The sequence below is a fragment of the Hyla sarda genome, chromosome 8 (genome assembly GCF_029499605.1).
Source record: "Hyla sarda isolate aHylSar1 chromosome 8, aHylSar1.hap1, whole genome shotgun sequence".
NCBI lineage: Eukaryota > Metazoa > Chordata > Amphibia > Anura > Hylidae > Hyla > Hyla sarda.
In genome coordinates this window covers 201,055,434-201,077,386 of record NC_079196.1, presented here as the reverse complement: position 1 = coordinate 201,077,386, position 21,953 = coordinate 201,055,434, and the positions used below count along the sequence as shown (strand labels likewise).

At 43.2% G+C, this 21,953-nt stretch overlaps 1 protein-coding gene and 1 long non-coding RNA gene across 10 annotated transcripts in view; one reads left to right on the top strand and one right to left on the bottom strand.

Moving 5' to 3' along the window:
- TBC1D24 (TBC1 domain family member 24) overlaps window positions 1-1,326 on the bottom strand; it is a 57,166-nt gene extending 55,840 nt beyond the window's left edge. For 2 of the 8 annotated variants that reach the window (XM_056536361.1, XM_056536358.1), the window contains exon 1: window positions 966-1,093. Coding sequence is in view for 3 of the 8 variants with exons in the window: in XM_056536355.1 (XP_056392330.1) it covers window positions 957-1,014 (58 nt within the window). In the remaining 5 variants the exon portion in view is untranslated. Of the gene's footprint in view, window positions 1-956; window positions 1,113-1,192 lie in introns of those variants that run through there. The other 6 variants (XM_056536355.1, XM_056536357.1, XM_056536363.1 and 3 more) reach the window with 5 other exon arrangements.
- LOC130285126 (uncharacterized) overlaps window positions 1,258-21,953 on the top strand; it is a 116,842-nt gene continuing 96,146 nt past the window's right edge. Inside the window, exon 1 of one of the 2 annotated variants that reach the window (XR_008847259.1) lies at window positions 1,258-1,394. This is a non-coding gene — a long non-coding RNA (uncharacterized LOC130285126). The remainder of the gene's footprint in view (window positions 1,395-21,953) is intronic. The other variant, XR_008847258.1, reaches the window with a different exon arrangement.

Below are 21,953 nucleotides of genomic sequence, written 5' to 3'. Positions count from 1 at the left end.
CTCAGCAGTTGATGTCTTTTCCTGCATAAATTAGTTCAGCTTTCAGGTGCTCCCGTGGGCTGGAAAAGGTGGATACAGTCCTAGGAGACTCTTTCCTAGGACTGTATCCACCTTTTCCAGCCCACCGGAGCACCTGAAAGCTGAACTAATTTACGCATGATAAGTCATCAACTGCCGAGCCGAGAAGTTCGTGACGAATCGAATTTACTGTAAGTTCGCTCATCTCTAGTCCCAATCCTCATTCTATACACCACCTGGTGCCATAAACGCCTAAAGTCGCCCTATACAGCTTTAAGGGCGTGTTCACACATTGCGGATACGCTGCAGATTCTAGACTTCCCTATTGAAGTTTAATGGGAAAATCTGCGACAAACCTGCAGGCGCTTAACGTAGCCTAAGAGCACGTTCACTTAGGACTGGAACGCTGGCAGATGCGTTGCGGATTTTTTTCCCCAAAACCTGCAGCCACATCCGCACAGTGTGAACACACCCCGACACGCAATCTTTGCATATGTTGCAATTGTTCATTTTTAGACAAATGCAGAAATATTATGGATATTTTCCATTCCATGGAATGTTTAATGGTGAACAATGGTGGACGCCAGGACACCAGGCGCTAAATCGGCGCGGGTGAGGGGTGCCAATACTTTCTTACATTATGCGGCACCTTCATGCAACCCCTGGCACAGAAGGTCTATACCAGTGGACCGCCAGATGGTGCAAAACTACAACTCCCAGCATGCCCGGACAGCCGTTGGCTGTCCGGGCATGCTGGGAGTTGTAGTTTTGTGTAGTTTTGCACCATCTGGAGGTCCACAGTTTGGAGACCATTGGTCTATACCTTGTACACACATGCATACAGACTGGCTGCCATTTTTAAACCCCCCATAATTTGCAGGCCCACACACAATAAGCAGTGTGCAGCACCTGTGCCCCCTATACCAGGTGCTCCTCACCTGTCTTACCTGCTGTACCCGGGGCGGTGTGTGAACAGGCCTCAGCCGGCTGTCTCATTTCCTCCCCTCTTTATCTGCACTCTCCACTCACAAGCGTCTCCTCCCTATGTTGTCTCTCTCTCTCTCCAAGACAGCTACACAGAACCACGCCCCCTCCCCACCGGAGCTGTCACTCACACGCCACAGCCCCGCCCACAGCCATGTGCTTCGCGCACCTCAGCGCTTGTCAATCATACCAAAGCCCCGCCCTTCGTTCTTCCGCGCCGGTGAGCTGTCACTCAAATCGATCGGTCAAAGGTTGTCTCCGCTTGTCAGTCAAAGAGGCTGGGGCTCCGCCCATTTCTAAGCGTTCTCATTCCGCTAGTCGGCGCGTGCGCAGTCCTCGCTTCTCCTCAGGAAAGTCTTCGATGTTTTTGTGACGAGGTGACGACGAATCCTGTGAGGAAAAATATGGAGGAGGCTATAGGGCTGGGGAGACAGATGTGTTATGTGTGTGTGTGAGAAGAATTAGGGAGAACTATGAGTGGATGGTTAAAGGAAAATGCGAGATGTAATCTTTCTATGTACACATACATACACACACAGACACACAGAGACACACATAGACACATACACAGAGACACACACACATAGACACACATACACACACACAGACATACACACACACAGACATACACACATAGACACACACATAGACACACACACACATAGACACACATACACAGACAAACATACACACACAGACATACACACATAGACACACATACACAGACACACATACACACACAGACATACACACACACACACACACACATACACACACACAGAGACATAGACACACATACACACACAGACATACACACACAGACACACACACAGAGACATAGACACACATACACAGACAAACATACACACACACAGACATATACACAGACACACACACACAGACACACACACAGAGACACACATAGACACACACACAGACATACACACATAGACACACAGACACACACACAGACATACACACAGACACACACACAGAGACACACATAGACACACACACACAGACATACACACAGACACACATACACACACAGACACATACACACACAAACATATACACAGACATACACACACAGACATACACAGACACACGTGTCAAGTCCTGGGGGAAAAAAAAGTGTGGGAACTAACCCAAGATCATGACGCAAGAGCTGGTCTTGCAGGACTCTTGCTAATGGGAACAGTGTTCCTGCTGTGGAAAAAGTGCAGGAACTCGGTTCCCATGCGTTTCTGCGGGACTTGAGCCCTGTATATATATATATATATATATATATATATATATATATATATGTGAGGGATATGAGAACAGGATATAAGGATGTGATATGAGGTCAAGGTATAAGGATGAGATATGAGGTGAGGATATGAGGTAGAGGTATAAGGATGTGATATGAGGTTAGGATATGAGGTAGAGGTATAAGGATGATATATGAGGTTATAATATGAGGTCGAGGTATAAGTTTGAGATATGAGGTCGAGGTATAAGGACGAGATATGAGGTTGTAATATGAGGTCAAGGTATGAGGAAGAGATATGAGGTTAGGATATGAGGTCGAAGTATAAGGACGAGATGAGGTTAGGATATGAGGTCGAGGTATTAGGATGAGATATGAGGTTAGGTTATGAGGTCGAGGTATTAGGATGAGATATGAGGTTAGGTTATGAGGTCGAGGTATTAGGATGAGATATGAGGTTAGGATATGAGGTCGAGATATAAGGATGAAAGGATGAGATATGAGGTTAGGATATGAGGTCGAGGTATAATGATGAGATATGAGGTCGAGGTATAATGATGAGATATGAGGTTGAGGTATTATGATGAGATATGAGGTCGAGGTATAATGATGAGATATGAGGTTAGGATATGAGGTCGAGGTATAAGGACGAGATGAGGTTAGGATATGAGGTCGAGGTATAAGGACGAGATATGAGGTTGATATATCGTGATAGATCCTGGTTGTACCCAGTGAAGATCTGCCCCCTTCCTTATTAGTTTATCTGAAGCGATGCGCACGCCAGAATGACCACCCTGACACAGTGTCAGTTGAGATGATACTTTCTTTATTAACCACAAAAAAAAAAAGCCGTACAGGGGTTATATACGGTTATACAGCACCGTGGGCAAAAGGTTATGTGAATTGGGTGCGGAAGCAGCTAATTGGTTATATCTTCTTCTACGTATTTCTTCTCTAGGTAGCTTTCTTCTTATCTCTGCCACATTCCAATCCGGGGGCGCCATCTTTGATGCTTGATGGGAAGGGAAGCAAACAGGTGGGAGGTGGGAAGCGAGATTCTTAGTATGCAGTTTAGGAAAAAAGGCATTTTAATAAGTATTTATGTTAGTAGTACATATCAATCCTCTACAATATGAGGACAGGACATGATATCGGGATATGAAGAAAGAATATGAGGACGGAATATGAGGTCAAGATGTGAGGACGAGATATGAGGTTGGGAGATGAGGTTGGGATATGTAGACGGAAAATAAGATTGAAATATGAGGTTGGGATGGGAGATCTGGATATTAGGATAGGACTGGAGGACTACAAATGAGGACAAGTATGAGGTCTGGGTATGAGGTCAAGATAAGAGGAGGGGATATGAGGACGGTAGATAAGGTTGGCATATGAGGTCAGAAGATGAGGTTGGGATAGGAGGTTGGTATATGAAGTCAGGATATGAGAACTTTAGATAAGGTTGGGATATGAGGTCGGGAGATGAGATTGGGATATGGGGATGGGAAATGAGGACAAGGTATTAGAATGAAAAATAAGGTTGGGAAATGAGATAAGATAAGGACTGGATATAAGGACAAGAGGATCATTGTTGCTTTTAGCTTTAGGTAGGAAGACCGGGCAATGCTGGGTACTCAGTATATGTCACTTACATGTCTTAGTCACCTCATTTTAAAGGGGATATTCAGGAAAGAAATGTATAAAGAATTTAAAAAAAAAACGCCAAATTGTAGAAAAATGCGGGAGTCAGGGAAAAAACGTCAAACCCACAAATGCAAAGTTGGGTTGGTGTTTTGCAGTTCCCTATTGACTCTTTGCTAACATCTGGCCGCAGGATTTTTCCTGCGGAAAAAAAAAACAGTGGGGCAGTTTGGGTAGGTTTATTTATTTTGTGGTGATGTCCAATAAAACAATTGGAAACTTAGCATTACATGACCGAAACGGTCTCATAATGCACAATGCCGTAGAAGCGTGTACTTTTTTCCTGCTCGTTCTAGTGATCAGCCGAGGTCTAAAGACTAGGACATGTCAAACACTTTTGTATTGACAGATACACTTTAAAGGGGTACTCCCCTGGGGAAAAAAAAACATTTTAATCAACTTTTGCCAGAGAGTTAAACAGATTTGTAAATGACCTCTATTCAAAAGTCTTAACCCTTCCAGTACTTATCAGCTGCTGTATGTTTCACAGGAAATACTTTTCTTTTTAAATTTCCCTTCTGTCTGACCACAGTGCACTCTGCTGACACCTCTGTCCATTTTAGGAACTGCCCGGAGCAGGCTTGGTTTTCTATGAGGATTTGCTCCTACTCTGGACAGTTCCTAAAATGGACAGAGGTGTCAGCAGAGAGCACTGTGGTCAGACATAAAGGAAATTCAAAAAGAAAAGAACTTCCTGTGGAGCATACAGCAGCTGATAATTACGTGAAAGGATTAAGATTTTTAAATAGAAGTCATTTACAAATCTGTTTAACTTCCTGGCAACAGTTGATTTAAAAAAAAAATATATATATATATATATTTAAGTGGAGTACCCATTTAAGGGGAGGGTCACGTTGAGCGGATACTCAGCGTATTTGACGGAAGAAATCTACTGATCAGCGGGAAATACGCTGTGTATGCACTAGAAGCAGACACATAGGGTTTTTTTCCGCCACATCTGTGTGTCTGCAATAAGGTTTGGGAGCCGGACGCGCGTCACAGTTATTCTGTGTTTGTTTCTAGCGCATAAACAGCGTATTTCCTCTGCTCTGCAGATTTCTCGCAGCATCAAATACGCACCATATGTGCTCATTGTGACCCTACCCTAAGGAGGTTATCCAGGATTAGAAAAACCATGGTTGCATCCAAAAACAACACTACACCTGTCCTCAGTTTGTGTGGTATTACAGCTTGGCTTCATTTACGTCAATTGAACTGAGCTGCAATACCACACACAACCTGAGGATAGGAGTGAAGCTGTTTCTGAAAGGAATCCTGGGGTCAACCTGAATAACCCATTTGAGGCGCATTCACACTACTGAATTTCTGCCTGGAGATATTCCAAGCAGAGATTCTGTCCGCAGTGGGCACTGTCGAAATCCAACAGTAGAAGGACCACGTGGATATTCTCCATCACCACTTTTCACATATTCATTCTTTTGGCAGGTTTGCAGGGGAGGTTTCCATTGCAGAAATTCTGCAGTGTGAACAGTGCTGCAGAATCCCATTGAAAAAATAGGAATTCCGCAACAGAATTTTTCGTGCAGAAATTTTGCAGTGTTGAGGGCCCCTAAAGCTTCTGTAACAGTTCACTTAATAGAAGGGACATAGATAGAGCTGATCTAGAAGTTTTGTGGTAATAAAATAGGAATAATCTTTTAAAATCTTTTTTTTTTCTGGGAGAATGAAGGGGTTAAATTATAATTTTTTTTTTTTGCATAAATGTATGAATCTGCTGTATTATCCAAAAATGCTCACATAAGTAATAGGAATAGATGAGGAATGGGGCGATGTTACGTGGTTATTTATGCCTTTTACTTTTTTCCACAATTTTTGTGTACTTAGCCTTGTTACATTGTTTAGAAAAACAATATTTTCCATCATCCTGCTAATAAATGGCCACAGTCCAGGTGCCCACACAGTCCCAGATGTACATTACATGCACACATCTGGTGTTCTCTGAGAAACCATCAGTTCCTGGACCTTAGCCTGACCAGGTTACTGGAAGGCGAGGGACGCCCAGGCCAAAAATAAGGTTTTATAACCATGTGTCATAAGAGACGAAGGGGATAGAAAAAGGGACGCGAAAGAAGGAAGAGTGAGCAGTTAAAAAGTATATAGGAGAAATATTGTTAAATATAGTATCATGGGCTCCATTGTGTGAAGCTAAAAGTTGTCCTAGTGATAACATCGAGATTCATGTAGAGACTCTCAGAGATCAGCACTAGAGATGAGCGAACTTACAGTAAATTCGATTCGTCACGAACTTCTCGGCTCGGCGGTTGCTGACTTTTCCTGCATAAATTAGTTCAGCTTTCCGGTGGGCTGGAAAAGGTGGATACAGTCTTAGGAAAGAGTCTCCTAGGAATGTATCCACCTTTTCCAGCCCACTAGAGCACCTGAAAGCTGAACTAATTTATGCAGGAAAAGTCATCAACTGCCGAGCCGAGAAGTTCGTGACGAATCGAATTTACTGTAAGTTCGCTCATCTCTAATCAGCACATTACCAAAGTGGCTGAATTTAGAGAAGTGGTTTATCTAGATGAGACTAGAAGTACAGTGGTCCCTCAAGTTACAATATTAATTGGTTCCAGGACAACCATTGTATGTTGAAACCATTGTATGTTGAGACCAGAACCAGGAACCTGGTAACTGGTTCTAAAGGCACCAAAATGTCATCCAAAAATGGGAAAATTAAAGAAAAATAAGTAGATAACTACGGTAATATAGATAATGCAAGTTCTTACATATAAAAGTAAGAAAGAGCTACTGGGAGCTGTAAATCACTGTCTATGTCAGTGTATCCCAAGCAGGGAGCCTCCAGCTGTTGCAAAACTACAACTCCCATCATGCCCGGACAGCCAAAGGCTGTCCGGGCATGATGGGAGTTGTAGTTTTGCAACAGCTGGGGGCACTCTGCTTGGGAAACACTGGTCTATGTAGAGGACAGGAGCTTCTTCAGGGTCCTGTACAGTACATGCAATGTACTAAAAAAAGTAAAATGGAGTCGCCCTCACCTTGTGTCCAAAGGAGCAGCTAACCCTGGTACAGGTAAAGTGTACAGAATGTGTAAGACCTCCCTGTACTGTAGGGGGCGCTACCAGACACCAGTCAGTGCATGCACTTCAGGAATACAGGGGTTTTACCAGTGAAATGTCCATTCTGATTGGTCGGTTCTTCCAGCCATTGACACATTGCACAGATCAGGATTGTCTGTAGCATTGTATGTTGAGTCTGGTTTCAAGTTACAATGGTCCAGAAAAGACCATTGTATGTTGAAACTATTGTATGTTGAGGCCATTGTAAGTTGAGGGATCATTGTATACAGTACATTTTTTATTATGTAGTATAATACATTTAAAAGGGGTTGTCTCCTTTTACAGAACGCTTCTTGTAAGGCTATTTTCTCAATACTTCTCGAAGTGTTCTTCTGAGCCGTACATTAAAGGGATTTCCCAACATGTACTGCCAACTTATACCTGTGACGATGCCTCTCGGTATCATTAATCAAACATAGACACCCAGGCCTCCACTCATACTGTATACAGATTTATAGAATAACACAGCTGCGCTATGTTATACAGCACACTCTGACATATACTTCCCAGGAGATTGGTGGATGCCTTCATAGAAAGTCTCATAGATCTTCCATGAGTTACCCTTGATAGTCTGTTCACATGTACAGTATTCTGCACAGGATTTGATGCTGCAGATTTCAATGTAAACTAAATGACTAAACAATGAGTCATCCAATCCTGCGCATCAAATCTGCGCAGGATACTGTACGTGAGAATAGACCCTTAAAGGGGTACTCCGGCCCTAAGACATCTTATCCCCTTTCCAAAGAATAGGGGATAAGATGTCTGACCGCGGGGGCCCCGCTGCTGGGGACCCCCGCAATCTTCTATTCGGCACCCATCTCTTTGACCTGCACGCCGCGCTGCCAGCTCACAAACTGCCGGATGCTGACCATGGGGCCGGTGTATCTTGCATAGTGGGGGCGGGGCGACGGCTGTCACGTCACCTCCCATAGACTTGCATAGCGGGGTTGGGGCGTGATGTCACATGAGGCGGAGTCGTGACGTCACGCCCCACCCCCACTATGCAAGTGTATGGGAGGGGGCGTGATGGCCATCACCCCACCCCGCTATGCAAGTCTATGGGAGGGGACGCCCCCTCCCATAGACTTGCATAGCGGGGGCGGGGCGACGGCCGTCACACCTCCTCCCATTGACTTGCATAGCGGGCGGGGCGTGACATCACACGGGGGCGGAGTCGTGACGTCACTATACTCCAGCCCCGTGGTCGGCACCCGGCGGTTTGTGAGCTGGCAGCGCGGCGTGCAGCTCAAAGAGGTGGGTGCCGAATACAAGATTGCGGGGGTCCCCAGCGGCAGGACCCCCGCGGTCAGACATCTTACCCCCTATCCTAGGGCCGGAGTACCCCTTTAAAGGGAACCTGTCATTAGTAACATTCAGCCTGACCCATGAGCAGCACTAAACATTGACAGGCTCCCCCTGTACAAATGACGCTACAGTGTTTTAGAGGAATCATATTTATAACACTGTCTGGGAATGAGGGTTCCAAGTCATCAACCTGGCAGGTTCTCTTTATTGTATAGAAAATGGTGGTTGTAGGGTCTTTATTATTATTGCAGATATTTGTGCAATGCAAAACCTGCTGCACAACCTGCACAAGTGTGGACTTTTCCCAGCTGCTGCAAAATTTTTTATATGTGGCGCATGTCAATCCTTAAATTTGTGCAAAAAACCTAAGAGTGCAAAAAAAGGGTGAAAAGCTCAAACACATTCCTACACCTGCCGCTCACTGGAGTAGATTTGCACACAAATAATTTAGCATTATCAGATCACACATTAGGGACACACTTTAAAGATGTATAGGGAAAAAACATGAAATATCTACATAAAATGTTATGTTATGGGTGTCAGGTACGTTAATCCACCAGACACTGCACCAGAATCTCCCCCTTTCCCTAAAATGACTCCCAAGTGAGTTGAGAAATCTGCCATAGGCTTTTTAAAGGGGTATTCCAGGCCAAAACTTTTTTTTATATATCAACTGGCTCTGGAAAGTTAAGCAGATTTGTAAATTACTTCTATTAAAAAATCTTAATCCTTCCAATAGTTATTAGCTTCTGAAGTTGAGTTGTTGTTTTCTATCTAACTGCTCTCTGATGACACACGTCCCAGGAGCTGTGCAGTTCCTATGGGGATATTCTCCCATTATGCACAGCTCCCGGGACGTGACATCATCATTGAGCAGTTAGACAGAAAACTTCAGAAGCTAATAACTATTGGAAGGATTACGATTTTTTAATAGAAGTAATTTACAAATCTGTTTAACTTTTCGGAGCCAGTTGATATATATAAAAAATTTTGATCAATGAATTGAGCTTACATTTGCATTGGAAAAAGTTTGCAGGAGCTATGTATTTTTCGTCACTTTACCAAATTTTTTAAGTATGGAGAATGTCTCTAATTTACTTAGAGTATTGGGTTTGTATAAGTGTGGAATGTTGTTTCAGACTTCCATAATTCAACTCCATTTCCTATTTAACACACTGGTTGGTAAAGTTCTGAACATCTTTTACTTAAAGGGGTACTCCCGTGGAAACTTTTTTTTTTTTTTTTTTTAAATCAACTGGTGGCAGAAAGTTAAACAGATTTGTAAATCACTTCTATTAAAAAATCTTAATCCTTCCAGTACTTTTTAGGGGCTGTATACTAAAGAGAAATCCAAAAAAGAAATGCATTTCCTCTGATGTCATGACCACAGTGCTCTCTGCTGACCTCTGCTGTCCATTTTAGGAACTGTCCAGAGCAGCATATGTTTGCCATGGGGATTTTCTCTGGACAGTTCCTAAAATGTACAGCAGAGGTCAGCAGAGAGCACTGTGGTCATGACATCAGAGGAAATGCATTTCTTTTTTGAATTTCTCTTTAGTATACAGCCCCTAAAAAGTACTGGAAGGATTAAGATTTCTTTAATAGAAGTGATTTACAAATCTGTTTAACTTTCTGGCACCAGTTTATTTAAAAAAAAAAAAAAAAAAAGATTTCCACGGGAGTACCCCTTTAATATTTAATCAGTCAGGTTGTGAAAACACACATCTATTCCCAGGCGGCCATGCCTCTTTTTCGAGTTTGTCAGGTTTGTAGGTTTTTTTTTGTGCATTGTGCCACAAATTCTCACACAGACACAATTTGTGGTGCAATGCGCCAAATTATGGTGCACTGCGCCACATTTTGGCGCACAACCTGACAAAAGAAGCTCAGGTTCACAATAGTAAATCAAAGCCATTTACTCTTGTAGTTGGAAAGGTTTCATTTAGGAGATGACATTTATGGTTACCTTCTTGTCAGAGATGAATATTGTGTTGCTATAGTAGAGTAATACCAAGTGTCTAGTTGGTCACAGTTTAAAGTGGATGATGAATGGATGAAGATTAGTAGTGGGTATTTTAATCTGCCTTCAGCTGTTAGGGCATGATGGGAGTTGTAGTATTGCGGCAGCTAGAATGCCACAGGTAGGGCAGGCTCTAAGAAATGAGTTTTCTCTAAGTTGATGCGATCTGATGTCTAATTCCATTATTTTTCATTAGGGGGCAGTATTGACCTTTAATATATAACTAACACACACACAAATAGCTACATCTGGCTTCTTATTGTTACACAATAAAGACGAAAAGAAACATGTAGAAGTGCTTTTACAGTTATTTAGGTATATTACTAGCTTGTACATGTAAGAGATTATTTGGAGTGGGATATTAAAGGCAATAAAGGAAAATGCAGTAAAGCAGTAAAAGTCTCTGAATGTGCAGGTGCAGAGCTGACAAGAGCAGATATCTCTCATTGTAGCAGAGGTGCGCACTATATGTAACATTTGATGCACTTGTGAATCTGAAGTGTGTATCCGGAAATATTTAGCTGTAGCTGTTAGGGTTGAGATCACTGTTTGTATGTAGAGCGGGTTAGTTGTGTACGTATTAGAGACAGAGTGAAAGGTTCATTCATGGGTAGATCCTGAAATATCGTGGAACTCCCATAATGTCTTTAAATTAACTCTCATGAAAACTATTTTTTGCTATTGCACTCCTTATGGTAAAAAAAAAAATCTTTCTAATATACTTTGTTTAAACAAAAAATTTTTTCTATGTTTTATTTGTGTTTGAAAAAGCTGCCACTAGGTGTCTCCCTACTTGTCCAGAGCACATTTTCCCCCATCTCTTGCACAGACTTTGGACTCCTGCTGGCCTGGCAGAAGTCCAAAATCAGGAAATGGGGGGTGTATGCAGCCTTAGCCAATCATAGCTTATCTCATACACTGAACTGCTCTGGGCTGTGTGGACCAGAGTGAGGGAGGAAGTTCTCCCCTGTATGGCTTCAGATGATGTCACGCCTGCTGGGGAACGCCCCTTCCCAGTCTGTGAATCTGACTGAGACTGAGCAGAAAATACAGAGCAATAGGCAGAAAACTAACAAATAATAAAAATAAAGGCAGGGGGTGGTTTATCATGATGAGGGCAGTGATCTGGGAGGATTATAAAATGTAACAAGATCCCGAGAGGTACTCTTCATGAAATGTAGCATAACTCATTCATAAGTGAACCTTTGCTGTATTGTAAAGATGTAAAATACATATATTTAGGTATCCTACTTCAATACACTGATATAATGGCCTGAAGTTACAGGCTGGTTACCTGCACATCATCATTTTATTCAACATGGATATCCTTGGTTTTTAAAGAATGGATGCAAAGTTAAGTTTTATTCACTTTTCTACTAATTTGACTTTTGGAGCAGCTGGAGGCCCCCGCTTTTTTGCCCTCTTTTTTTCATTTGTTTCCGGGACACGGCCCGCTGTTTGCTTGCCTTGCTCTCCTACTTTCACTGGATTTTCAGTCATTGGACTCCATAGTGGTGAGCTGAATATTATATATAAAAACTGGAATAAGTGACAAGTCACTTATTCCAAGAATATCATATGGGAACAATTCGGCTGCCTCCTACCCTATTGAATTGGGCTTATCTATAACAGCTAATATATGTAACAGAAAAATGAAGCTAGCCTCAGAATTGCACAGCATATTCCCCCCCAAGACAGCATCTTGCCCCATTCAAAACATAAATGCTCGCCTGAGCCAAGTATTCATGTGTATGGGGCGAGATTACTAAGCATTCAGTTATCTGAAGTGTATAGCAGGCTTTATAGAGAAGTTATTGGAAATTGAACTTGGATCAATAGATAGTTTAGTGGATTTGCAGTAGGATAAAGGATATATATCAGAGGGTTGTTATTAAGAGACTTTGAGGGAAATTTATCAAAAGATTTGCCTGTTTTTTTGGGTAAAAAAAACATGAGTTAATTTGTCGCAGGATTTGTATCAGTATAAGATTTGCAACTTTTTCTGTGACTTTTGGTTTACACAAGAAATCAAGGTGTGTTGTGACACAGGTTTGTAGCAACTTTAATGCAGTGGTAATAGATTTACCATAGCAATTTGTTGCCCTAAATATGTCCCAAATCCACACAAGTCCAGACCTGTCTTACAAAACTGGCTGTGGACAGCATTTGTTAAAAGTCACACATTTTGGTGGAAACGGGTTAAATAGTTGCAGAGGAGAAACTATACAAAGTGAAGTTCTGAAGTAAAAAATGTACTAGCCCAATATTTATCACATGCTCTGCACCATTAAATAAATGTAGTGCACGTACACATTGCCACCACACAAATTAAAGGTTTAAAAAAAACTTTCACCTGCACTAGTAACAGAGATGCTGAACAGAACAATGTGTTACTAACATCATTCTGTGCAGACATTCTGTAGATATTCTTTTAACTCTAAAGGACCCAGCCCAAATATACCTTAAAGGAGTCCTCTAATCTAAAACTTTTATCCCCCACTGTGCCCGGGCTGTAAAACTATACATAATAACCTTTCACTTACCTGCCTACGATCCCCCGTTGTTCCGATATTGCCGTCCCGTTCTCCGGTCCCGGTCTCTTCCACTTCCTGCGGGTCGGTGACTTCACTCGGCGCTCAGCCTGTCAGCGTCTGCGACGGGACATTGCTGCAGCCGCTGATAGGCTGAGCGCAGAGTGAAGTCACTGACCCGCAGGAAGTGGAAGAGACCGGGACCGGAGAACGGGACAGCGATATCGGAACAACGGGGGATCGTAGGCAGTTAAGTGAAAGGTTATTATGTATAGTTTTACAGCCCGGGCACAGTGGGGGTTAAAAGTTTTAGCTTAGAGAACTCCTTTAAGGACCCGGCCATTTTTTGAACATCTGACCACTGTCACTTTAAGCATTAATAACTCTGGGATGCTTTTACCTTTCATTCTGATTCCGAGATTGTTTTTCCTGACATATTCTACTTTATGAGAGTGGTAAAATTTTGTCGATACTTGCATCATTTCTTGGTGAAAAATTCAAAAATTTGATGAAAAAATTGAAAATGTTGCATTTTTTTAACTTTGAAGCTCTCTGCTTATAAGGAAAATGGATATTCCAAATAAATTATATATTGATCCATATATACAATATGTCTACTTTATGTTTGCATCATGTTTTTACTTTTGGAAGACATCAGAGGGCTTCAAAGTTCAGAAACAATTTTCCAATTTTTCACAAAATTTTAAAAATCGGAATTTTTCAGGGACCACTTCAGTTTTGAAGTGGATTTGAGGGGCTTTCTTATAAAAAAAATACCCCATAAATGACCCCATTATAAAAACTGCACCCCTCAAAGTATTCAAAATGACATTCAGAAAGTTTGTTTACCCTTTAGGTGTTTCACAGGAATAGCAGCAAAGTGAAGGAGAAAATTCAAAATCTTCATTTTTTACACTTGCATGTTCTTGTAGACCCAGTTTTTGAATTTTTTACAAGGGGTAATAGATGAAAAATACCCCCAAAATTTGGAACCCAATTTCTCTCGAGTAAGGAAGTACCTCATATGTGTATGTCAAGTGTTCGGCGGGCTCAGTAGAGGGCTCAGAAGGGAAGGAGCAACAATGGGATTTTGGAGAGTGAATTTTGCTGAAATGGTTTTTGGGGGGCATGTCACATTTAGGAAGCCCCTATGGTGCCAGAACAGCAGAAAACACCAAAATGGCATACCATTTTGGAAACTACACCCCACAAGGCACGTAACAAGGGGTCCAGTGAGCCTTAACACCTCACAGGTGTTTGACGACTTTTCATTAAAGTCTGATGTGTGAATGAAAAAAAAAAAAAATTCCCCAAATTTATCATTTTTACAAAGGGTAATGGGAGGAAATGCCCCCCAAATTTGTAACCCCATCTCTTCTGAGTATATAAATACTCCATGTTAGGACGTAAAATGCTCTGCGAGCGAACTACAATGCTCAGAAGAGAAGTAGTTACATTTAGCTTTTGGAAAGCAAATTATGCGGAAATGGTGTTTGGGGGGCATGTCGCATTTAGGAAGCCCCTAGGGTGCCAGAACAGCAAAAAAAACAAAAAACAAACAAACACATGGCATACTATTTTGGAAACTACACCCCTCAAGGAATGTGACAAGGGGTACAGAGAGCCATAACACCTCACAGGTATTTCATGACTTTTTTTGAAAGTTGGATGTGTAAATGAAAAAAAACATTTTTTTCACTAAAATGATGTGTTTTCCCCAAATTTTACATTTTTACAAGGGGTAATAGAAGAAAATGACCACCAAAATTTGTAACCCCATTTCTTCTGCGTATGGAAATACCCCATGTGTGGACGTCAAGGGCTCTGCTGGCGCACTACAATGCTCAGAAGAGGAGGAGCGCCATTGAGCTTTTTGAAAGAGAATTTGTTTGGAATGGAAGTCAGGGGCCATATGCGTTTACAAAGCCCCCCATGGTGCCAGAACAGTCGACCCACCCCCCCACATGTGACCTCATTTTGGAAAATACACCCCTCACAGAATTTAATAAGGGGTGCAGTGAGTACTTACACCCCACTGGCGTTTGACAGATCTTTGGAACAGTGGGCTATGCAAATCAAAAATTTAATTTTTCATTTTCACGGATCACTGTTCCAAAAATCTGTCAGACACCTGTGGGGCATAAATGCTCACTGTACCCCTTATTACATTACGTGAGGGGTGTAGTTTCCAAAATGGGGTCACATGTGGGGGGGTCCATTGTTCTGGCCCTATGGGGGCTTTGTAAACACACGTGGCCTTCAATTCCGGACAAATTTTCTCTTCAAAATCCCAATGGCGCTCCTTCTCTTCTGAGCATTGTAGTTCGCCCGCAGAGCACTTTACATCCACATATAGGGAATATTTTTACTCAGAAGAAATGGGGTTACAAATTTTGGGGGCTTTTTTCCTATTTTCCCTTGTGAAAATGAAAAATTTAGGGTTACACCAGCATTTTAGCGAAAAATGTTTTTTCTCATATTTCCATCCAAGTATTTTGTCAAACACCTGTGGGGTGTTAAGGCTCACTATACCCCTTGTTACGTTCCGTGAGGGGTGTAGTTTCCAGAATGGGGTCACATGTGGGTATTTATTTTTTTGTGTTTATGGCAGAACTGCTGTAAAATCAGCCACCCCTGTGCAAATCACCAATTTAGGCCTCAAATGTACATAGTGCGCTCTCACTCCTGAGCCTTGTTGTGCGTCCACAAAACATTTTACGCCCACATATGGGGTATTTCCGTACTCAGGAGAAATTGTGTTACAAATTTTGGGGGCTTTTTTCTCCTTTTACCTCTTGTGAAAATAAAAAGTATGGGGCAACACCAGCATGTTAGTTTAAAAAATAAAAACATTTTTACACTAACAGGCTGGTGTAGACCCCAACTTTTCCTTTTCATAAGGGGTAAAAGGAAAACAAAGCCCCCCAGATTTGTAGTGCAATTTCTCCCGAGTACGGAAATACCCCATATGTGGCCCTAAACTGTTTCCTTGAAATACGACAGGGCTCTGAAGTGAGAGAATGCCATGCGCATTTGAGGACTTCATAGGGATTGCATAGGGGTGGACATAGGGGTATTCTACGGCAGTGATTCCCAAACAGGGTGCCTCCAGCTGTTGCTAAACTCCCAGCATGCCTGGACAGTCAGTGGCTGTCCGGAAATGCTGGGAGTTGGTGATTTGCAACAGCTGGAGGCTCTGTTTTGGAAACACTGCCGTATGATACGTTTTTCATTTTTATTGGGGGGACAGTGTAGTGTTTTACTCTTTATTATGTGTTAGTGTAGTGTAGTGTAGTGTTTTTAGGGTACGTTCACACTGGCGGGCATTTCCAGTGAGTTTACCGCTAGGAGTTTGTGCTGCGGCAAAAAATTTGCCGCAGCCCAAACTTGAAGCAGAAAACTAACTGTAAACCTGCCTGTGTGAATGTACCCTGTACGTTCACATGGGGGGGCAAACCTCCAGCTGTTTCAAAACTACAACTCCCAGCATGAACTGACAGACCGTGCATGCTGGGAGTTGTACTTTTGCAACAGCTGGAGGCACACTGGTTGGAAAACCTTCAGTTACCTAACTCAGTATTTTCCAACCAGTGTGCCTCCAGGTGTTGCATAACTACAACTCCCAGCATGTACTGATCGCCGAAGGGCATGCTGGGAGATGTAGTTATGCAACAGCTGAAGGTACACAACTACAACTCCTAGCATGCCGAGACAGCTGTTTGCTGTTTGGGCATGCTGGGATTTGCAGTTTTGCAACATCTGGAGAGCTATAGTTTAGAGACCACTGCACAGTGATCTCCAAACTGTGGACCTCCAGATGTTGCAAAACTGCAAATCCCAGCATGCCCAGAAAGCAAACTGCTATGTGGGCATGCTAGGAGTTATAGTTTTGCAAGATCTAGAGAGCGACAGTATAGAGATCATTGCGCAGTGGTCTCAAACTGTAGCTCTCCAGCTGTTGCAAAACTACAAATCCCAGCATGCCTAAACAGCTCTCTGGGCATGCTGGGAGTTGTAGTTTTGCAACATCTGGAGGGCTACAGTTTAGAGACCACTCTATAGTGGCCTCAGACTGTAGCCCTCCAGATGTTGCTAAGCAACTCACCGGCTTCCGTAGGATCCACGGAGCTGCGATGCCGTCCTCTTCTTCCGTCGATCGTCGCCCGCTGCAGCTGCCGATGGGTGAGTGGACTTTGGCGCCAGTCCTGTGTTGTTTCCCAGTTCTACCCCGCCTATTGTGGGTGGGCAGGACGGGGAAACCGAAAGTAAAGCCCCCCGCCCCTGATCTGCTATTGGTCATCGCGTCTTGATGACCAATAGCAGGGATAGGAGGGGTGGCACCCCTGCCACCTCACTCCTATCGCTTCAGGGGGATCGTGGGTGTCATGGACAACCGCGATCCCCCTTCTATTCTGGGTCATCGGGTCACCATAGACCCGAATCGGTGCAAATCGCAAGTGTGAATTCACTTGCCATTTGCGGCGATCGCCGACATGGGGGGGGGGTCTGATGACCCCCCTGGGCATTTGAGTGGGGTGCCTGCTGATCGATATCAGCAGGCAACCCGGTCTGGTCCCCGTCCGGCGCACGGCGGGGACAGAAATTCCTGCGGGCGTATGGGTGCGTCCTCGGTCCTTAAGTACCAGAAAGCCAGGGCGTATCCATACGCCCTAGGTCCTTAAGGGGTTAATATGCTTGTAAGTAAAAGGAGAAGGTTTGGTAGATAAGGTTTTCCTGATGACACCAAAGTGTGCAATAGGGTTGATATCCCTCGAGGTGTCTGTAACATGCAGAATAATTTAAATTTACTTGATAAACAAAAGCTGCAATTTAATGTTTCCAAATGCAAAATCATTCACTTAGGGAGAATAACTCTTCTGTCTGAGAATCATATAGAGAACTCTGTGTTAGTGAAGACTTTAGAAGTGAAGGATTTAGGGAAAGTGATTGCTGGAATTAGTCAAAATTAGTCAAAAGTGTGGCCAGGCCGTAGGGAAACCAAGTCAAATTATTGGCTATAAAGTTAGAGGTATAGTATGTAGGAAGTGGGAGATTGTGATATGTAGAGCTCTAGTGAGACCACGTCTGGAATACTGTGTATAGTTCTGGAGACTTCACCTGAAAAAAGATATTGATAAAATATAACAGGTCCAAAGACATGCTACAAAGGTTGTGGAAGGTCATAGACATAAAACTTATCAGGAAACTAAAGAACTAAACTTGTATAGTCTTGAGGAAAAAAGAAAAAAGGGGACATAATCAAAAATCTTAAATACTAGAAAAGCTTAAATGAGGTTGAGGATTAAAGTGTCTTTATTTAAAAAGAACTTAAAGGGGTACTTCAGTGGAAAACTTTTTTTTTTTTTTTAATGTACTGGTGCCAGAAATGTAAACAGATTTGTAAATTACTTCTATTTAAAAATCTCAATCCTTTCAGTACTTATTAGCAACTGTATGCTACAGAGGACATTCTTTTCATTTTGAATTTCTTTTTTGTCTTGACCATAGTGCTCTCTGCTGACACCTCTGTATGTCAGGAACGGTCCAGAGCAGCATAGGTTTGTGATGGAAATTTTCTCCTGCTCTGGACAGTTCCTGATACAGGCATCAGGTGTCAGCAGAGAGCACTGTGGACAAGACAAAAAAGAAATTAAAAAAGAAAAGAATTTCTCTGTTGTATACAGCTGCTAAAAAGTAGGGATCGACCGATATCGATTTTTTATGGCCGATACCGATAATCTGTGACCTTTCAGGCCGATAGCCGATAACTTATACCGATATTCCGGTATAAGTTATCGACTATTTCCCCCCAGCCCCCACCCGGCCCCGCAGAAGCAGCTGCAGATCAATGATTTAAAGCGGGCGCTTTAAATCAATGATCTGCAGCGGCTTTTGCAGGGCCAGAAACCGCCGCCGCCGCCCGCTTCTCTCCCCCTGCCTGTTCTGGGGTCCTCCCTAGTCCATCCACCGCCGCTGCCCCATTGCCTCCCCCATCTCCGGTTTTATAATTACCTGTTCCCGGGGTCCGCGCTACTTCTGGCTCCGGCGGCGTCCTGAGCTGTCACTGTGCGCACTGACGGTGACATCACGTTGAGGACGTCACTCGTCATTGCGCAGCGTGCAGGACGCCGCAGGAGCCAGAAGTAGCGCGGACCCCGGGCCCCGGGAACAGGTAATTATAAAACTGGGGATGGGGGAGGTAATGGGGCAGCGGCTGCGGTCTCTGGCCGGGGAGGCGGGGGGCGGGACATTATCGACATATCGGCAAGGTAATTGCCGATAATGTCCAAAATCGTGAATATCGGCCAAATCGATAATCGGTCGATCCCTACTAAAAAGTACTGGAAGGGTAAACATTTTTTAATAGAAGTAATTTACAAATCTGTTTAACTTTCTGGCACCAGTTGATTTAAAAAAAATTTTTTTTTTTTTTCCGGAGTACCCCTTTAACACAAGAACAAGAGTACATGATCTGGTATTGGAGGAAAGGTAAGCAGCAATATGAGAAAATATTATTTTACTGAGGCAGTAATAGAACAGACTTCCAGCACATATGGGTGGTAAATCCACAGTAAGTGAATGTATACATGTCTAGGGTAAACATATAATTATCCTAAGAAAAAAATAATAATATAAGGATAATTTTGTATTAATAAATATACTTAAAGGGGTTGTGCCTCTTTGGGTGAATTCACAAATGGCAGATTTGTTGCAGAAATGTCAGCAACTGTCACATTCACAGAAATCCGTGTTCTTGTTGCTAAAACTATCCCATTTATATGAATATAAGTGATTTTCAGTAAATCAGCTATGTGCCAGTATACCTTTTCTGTAGGACTTTTGTATCCGTACAGACAGTGTCCCGATCCCATTTAGAGAGAACCACAGCAAACAGCAGCTCTGGCATTCTCTATGTAACATGTATTGGATGGTTGTCCACTCATCTGACTTGGCACATTATCCTGAATGCAGTAAATCATTTAAAGATTATATATTTTCCTTGTGTTAGGGTAAGGCGAATCTTCTTTTTTTTTTTATATGGAAAATCCTCTGTACTGACAACACTCAAAATATGCGATGCAATTGTCATGGGCTAGTGCAATTCTCCACTGTCATAGTAAAGCTTTTTAATACACAATATGAGAATTGGTGGCTAGGAGAAAGCTTGGTGCTTAAAGACCAGAGCAAACTAAAAGGAACAAAGATGAGAAGATGAAGCAGGCCGCATAGTGGTATCAGTGGTGTCAGTGTTCTTTGCACAAGGAAAACTAAAGGTTATGGAGCTGGAAGCCAATAGTAAAACCAAGGGAAACACATTGAAAAGTCAAAGGCATTGCTCTATTTAATGTCAAATTAAAGCTAATGTGTTTCATTAGGAAGTCAGCCAGAGGAGAGCAGTCAACTAGAGGATGTCAGAGTGAAGAGTCTTATAAATGGAGTTGGAGGGATAGTTTGAAAGGTAGTGAAGAGGTTGAAGAGCATAAACCAATAAAACACAGTCCTTAAATTTTACAGAGAGAGCATGTCTTTGGCCATGGCTTGTTGTTGCTCTTTCAGTAGAGTGTTAAGTGTGGAAACCAGATTAGACAGAGCCAAGCAAGGTGTTAGAAGAACGGAAATGAGTCATGTGCCTGTATTTCAGAAAAACCTGGAGGAGACTTGATAGAGCAGCAAGTTGGAAAAGTCGAGAGGTCATGAGGTCATTGATTTCTCCATTAGTTGAAATAATCTTTCAAAAAGAACAGGGTTAAGATTCCCATACACCTTAAAAAGCTATCTGAGAAAGTTCTTTCTTGCCCGATTCCGCCTATATGTGTCCAGAATAGAAAGGCAGTGGTTGCCACTAGAGCAAAAACAAAAGTTTTGTACAGTTGAAATTCCACATGTCTGATCCTTTACTCCCCAACTTTATCTGTTGGGGCAAAGTTGGGAGAGTCCCATCGATAACTATGGGTTCGGCCAACATTTCAGTAATGTGCAGAGGTGTAACTTGTAGCTTCTGGACCCTGCTGCAATATCTGCAACAGGGCCCCATGTGTCAATTATAACACTGGTCACTTATGAGGAAGATGTTCTTTGGGGCCCTCTAATACACCAGGGCTCCAGTGCAACTGCTACCTCTGCACCCCCTATAGCTACGCCCCTGGTAATGTGCATGAGAGCTTTGGACTGGCCAATCAGAGTACAAAATGATCCTCTGGTGGCCCAGGCTTTGACAATAATGGGCCCAAAAAGTCCAGCCGAAGACAAACCTATTTGGAGTTACTTTTGGAGCCAGTTACTTGCCACTAGGGTCTGATCATTATGGGATGATTCCGAAATATACTATTAGATCATGTTGTGGATATGTTGTATCTACAGTGATAACATGATAACAGAGATTATGATTAAATGAAGTGGACTTACTGTCTGGATTCGGCAGGCTGGAGGTGGATCCTCTGTGTCAGAGAGGGATTGGCGTGGACCGTGTCGGTGGAGCGGTTCTAAGTTGCTACTGGTTTTCACCAGAGCCCGCCGCAAAGCAACCAGGTCGTATCCACCGGCAACGGCTCAACCTCTCTGACTGCTGAGATAGGCGCGGTACAAGGGATTAGACAAGAGCAGGGTCGGACGTAGCAGAAGGTCAGGGCAGGCAGCAAGGATCGTAGTCAGGGACAACGGCAAGAGGTCTGGAACACAGGCTAGGAACACACAAGGGACGCTTTCACTGGCACAATGGCAACAAGATCCGGCAAGGAAGTGCAGGGGAAGTGAGGTAATATAGGGAAGTGCACAGGTGAAGACACTAATTAAAACCCATGCACCAATCAGTGGCGCACCGGCCCTTTAAATCGCAAAGACCCGGCGCGCGCGGGCCCTAGGGAGCGGGGCCGCGCACGCCGGGGCAGCACAGACGGGGAGCGAGTCTGGTAAGCCGGTCGGGATGCGCACCGCGAGCGGGCGCGTCCCGCATCGCGAATCGCATCCCGGCTAGGGACATTATCGCAGCGCACCCGGTCAGCAGGTCTGACTGGGGCGCTGCGAACAGGAGAACGCTGTGA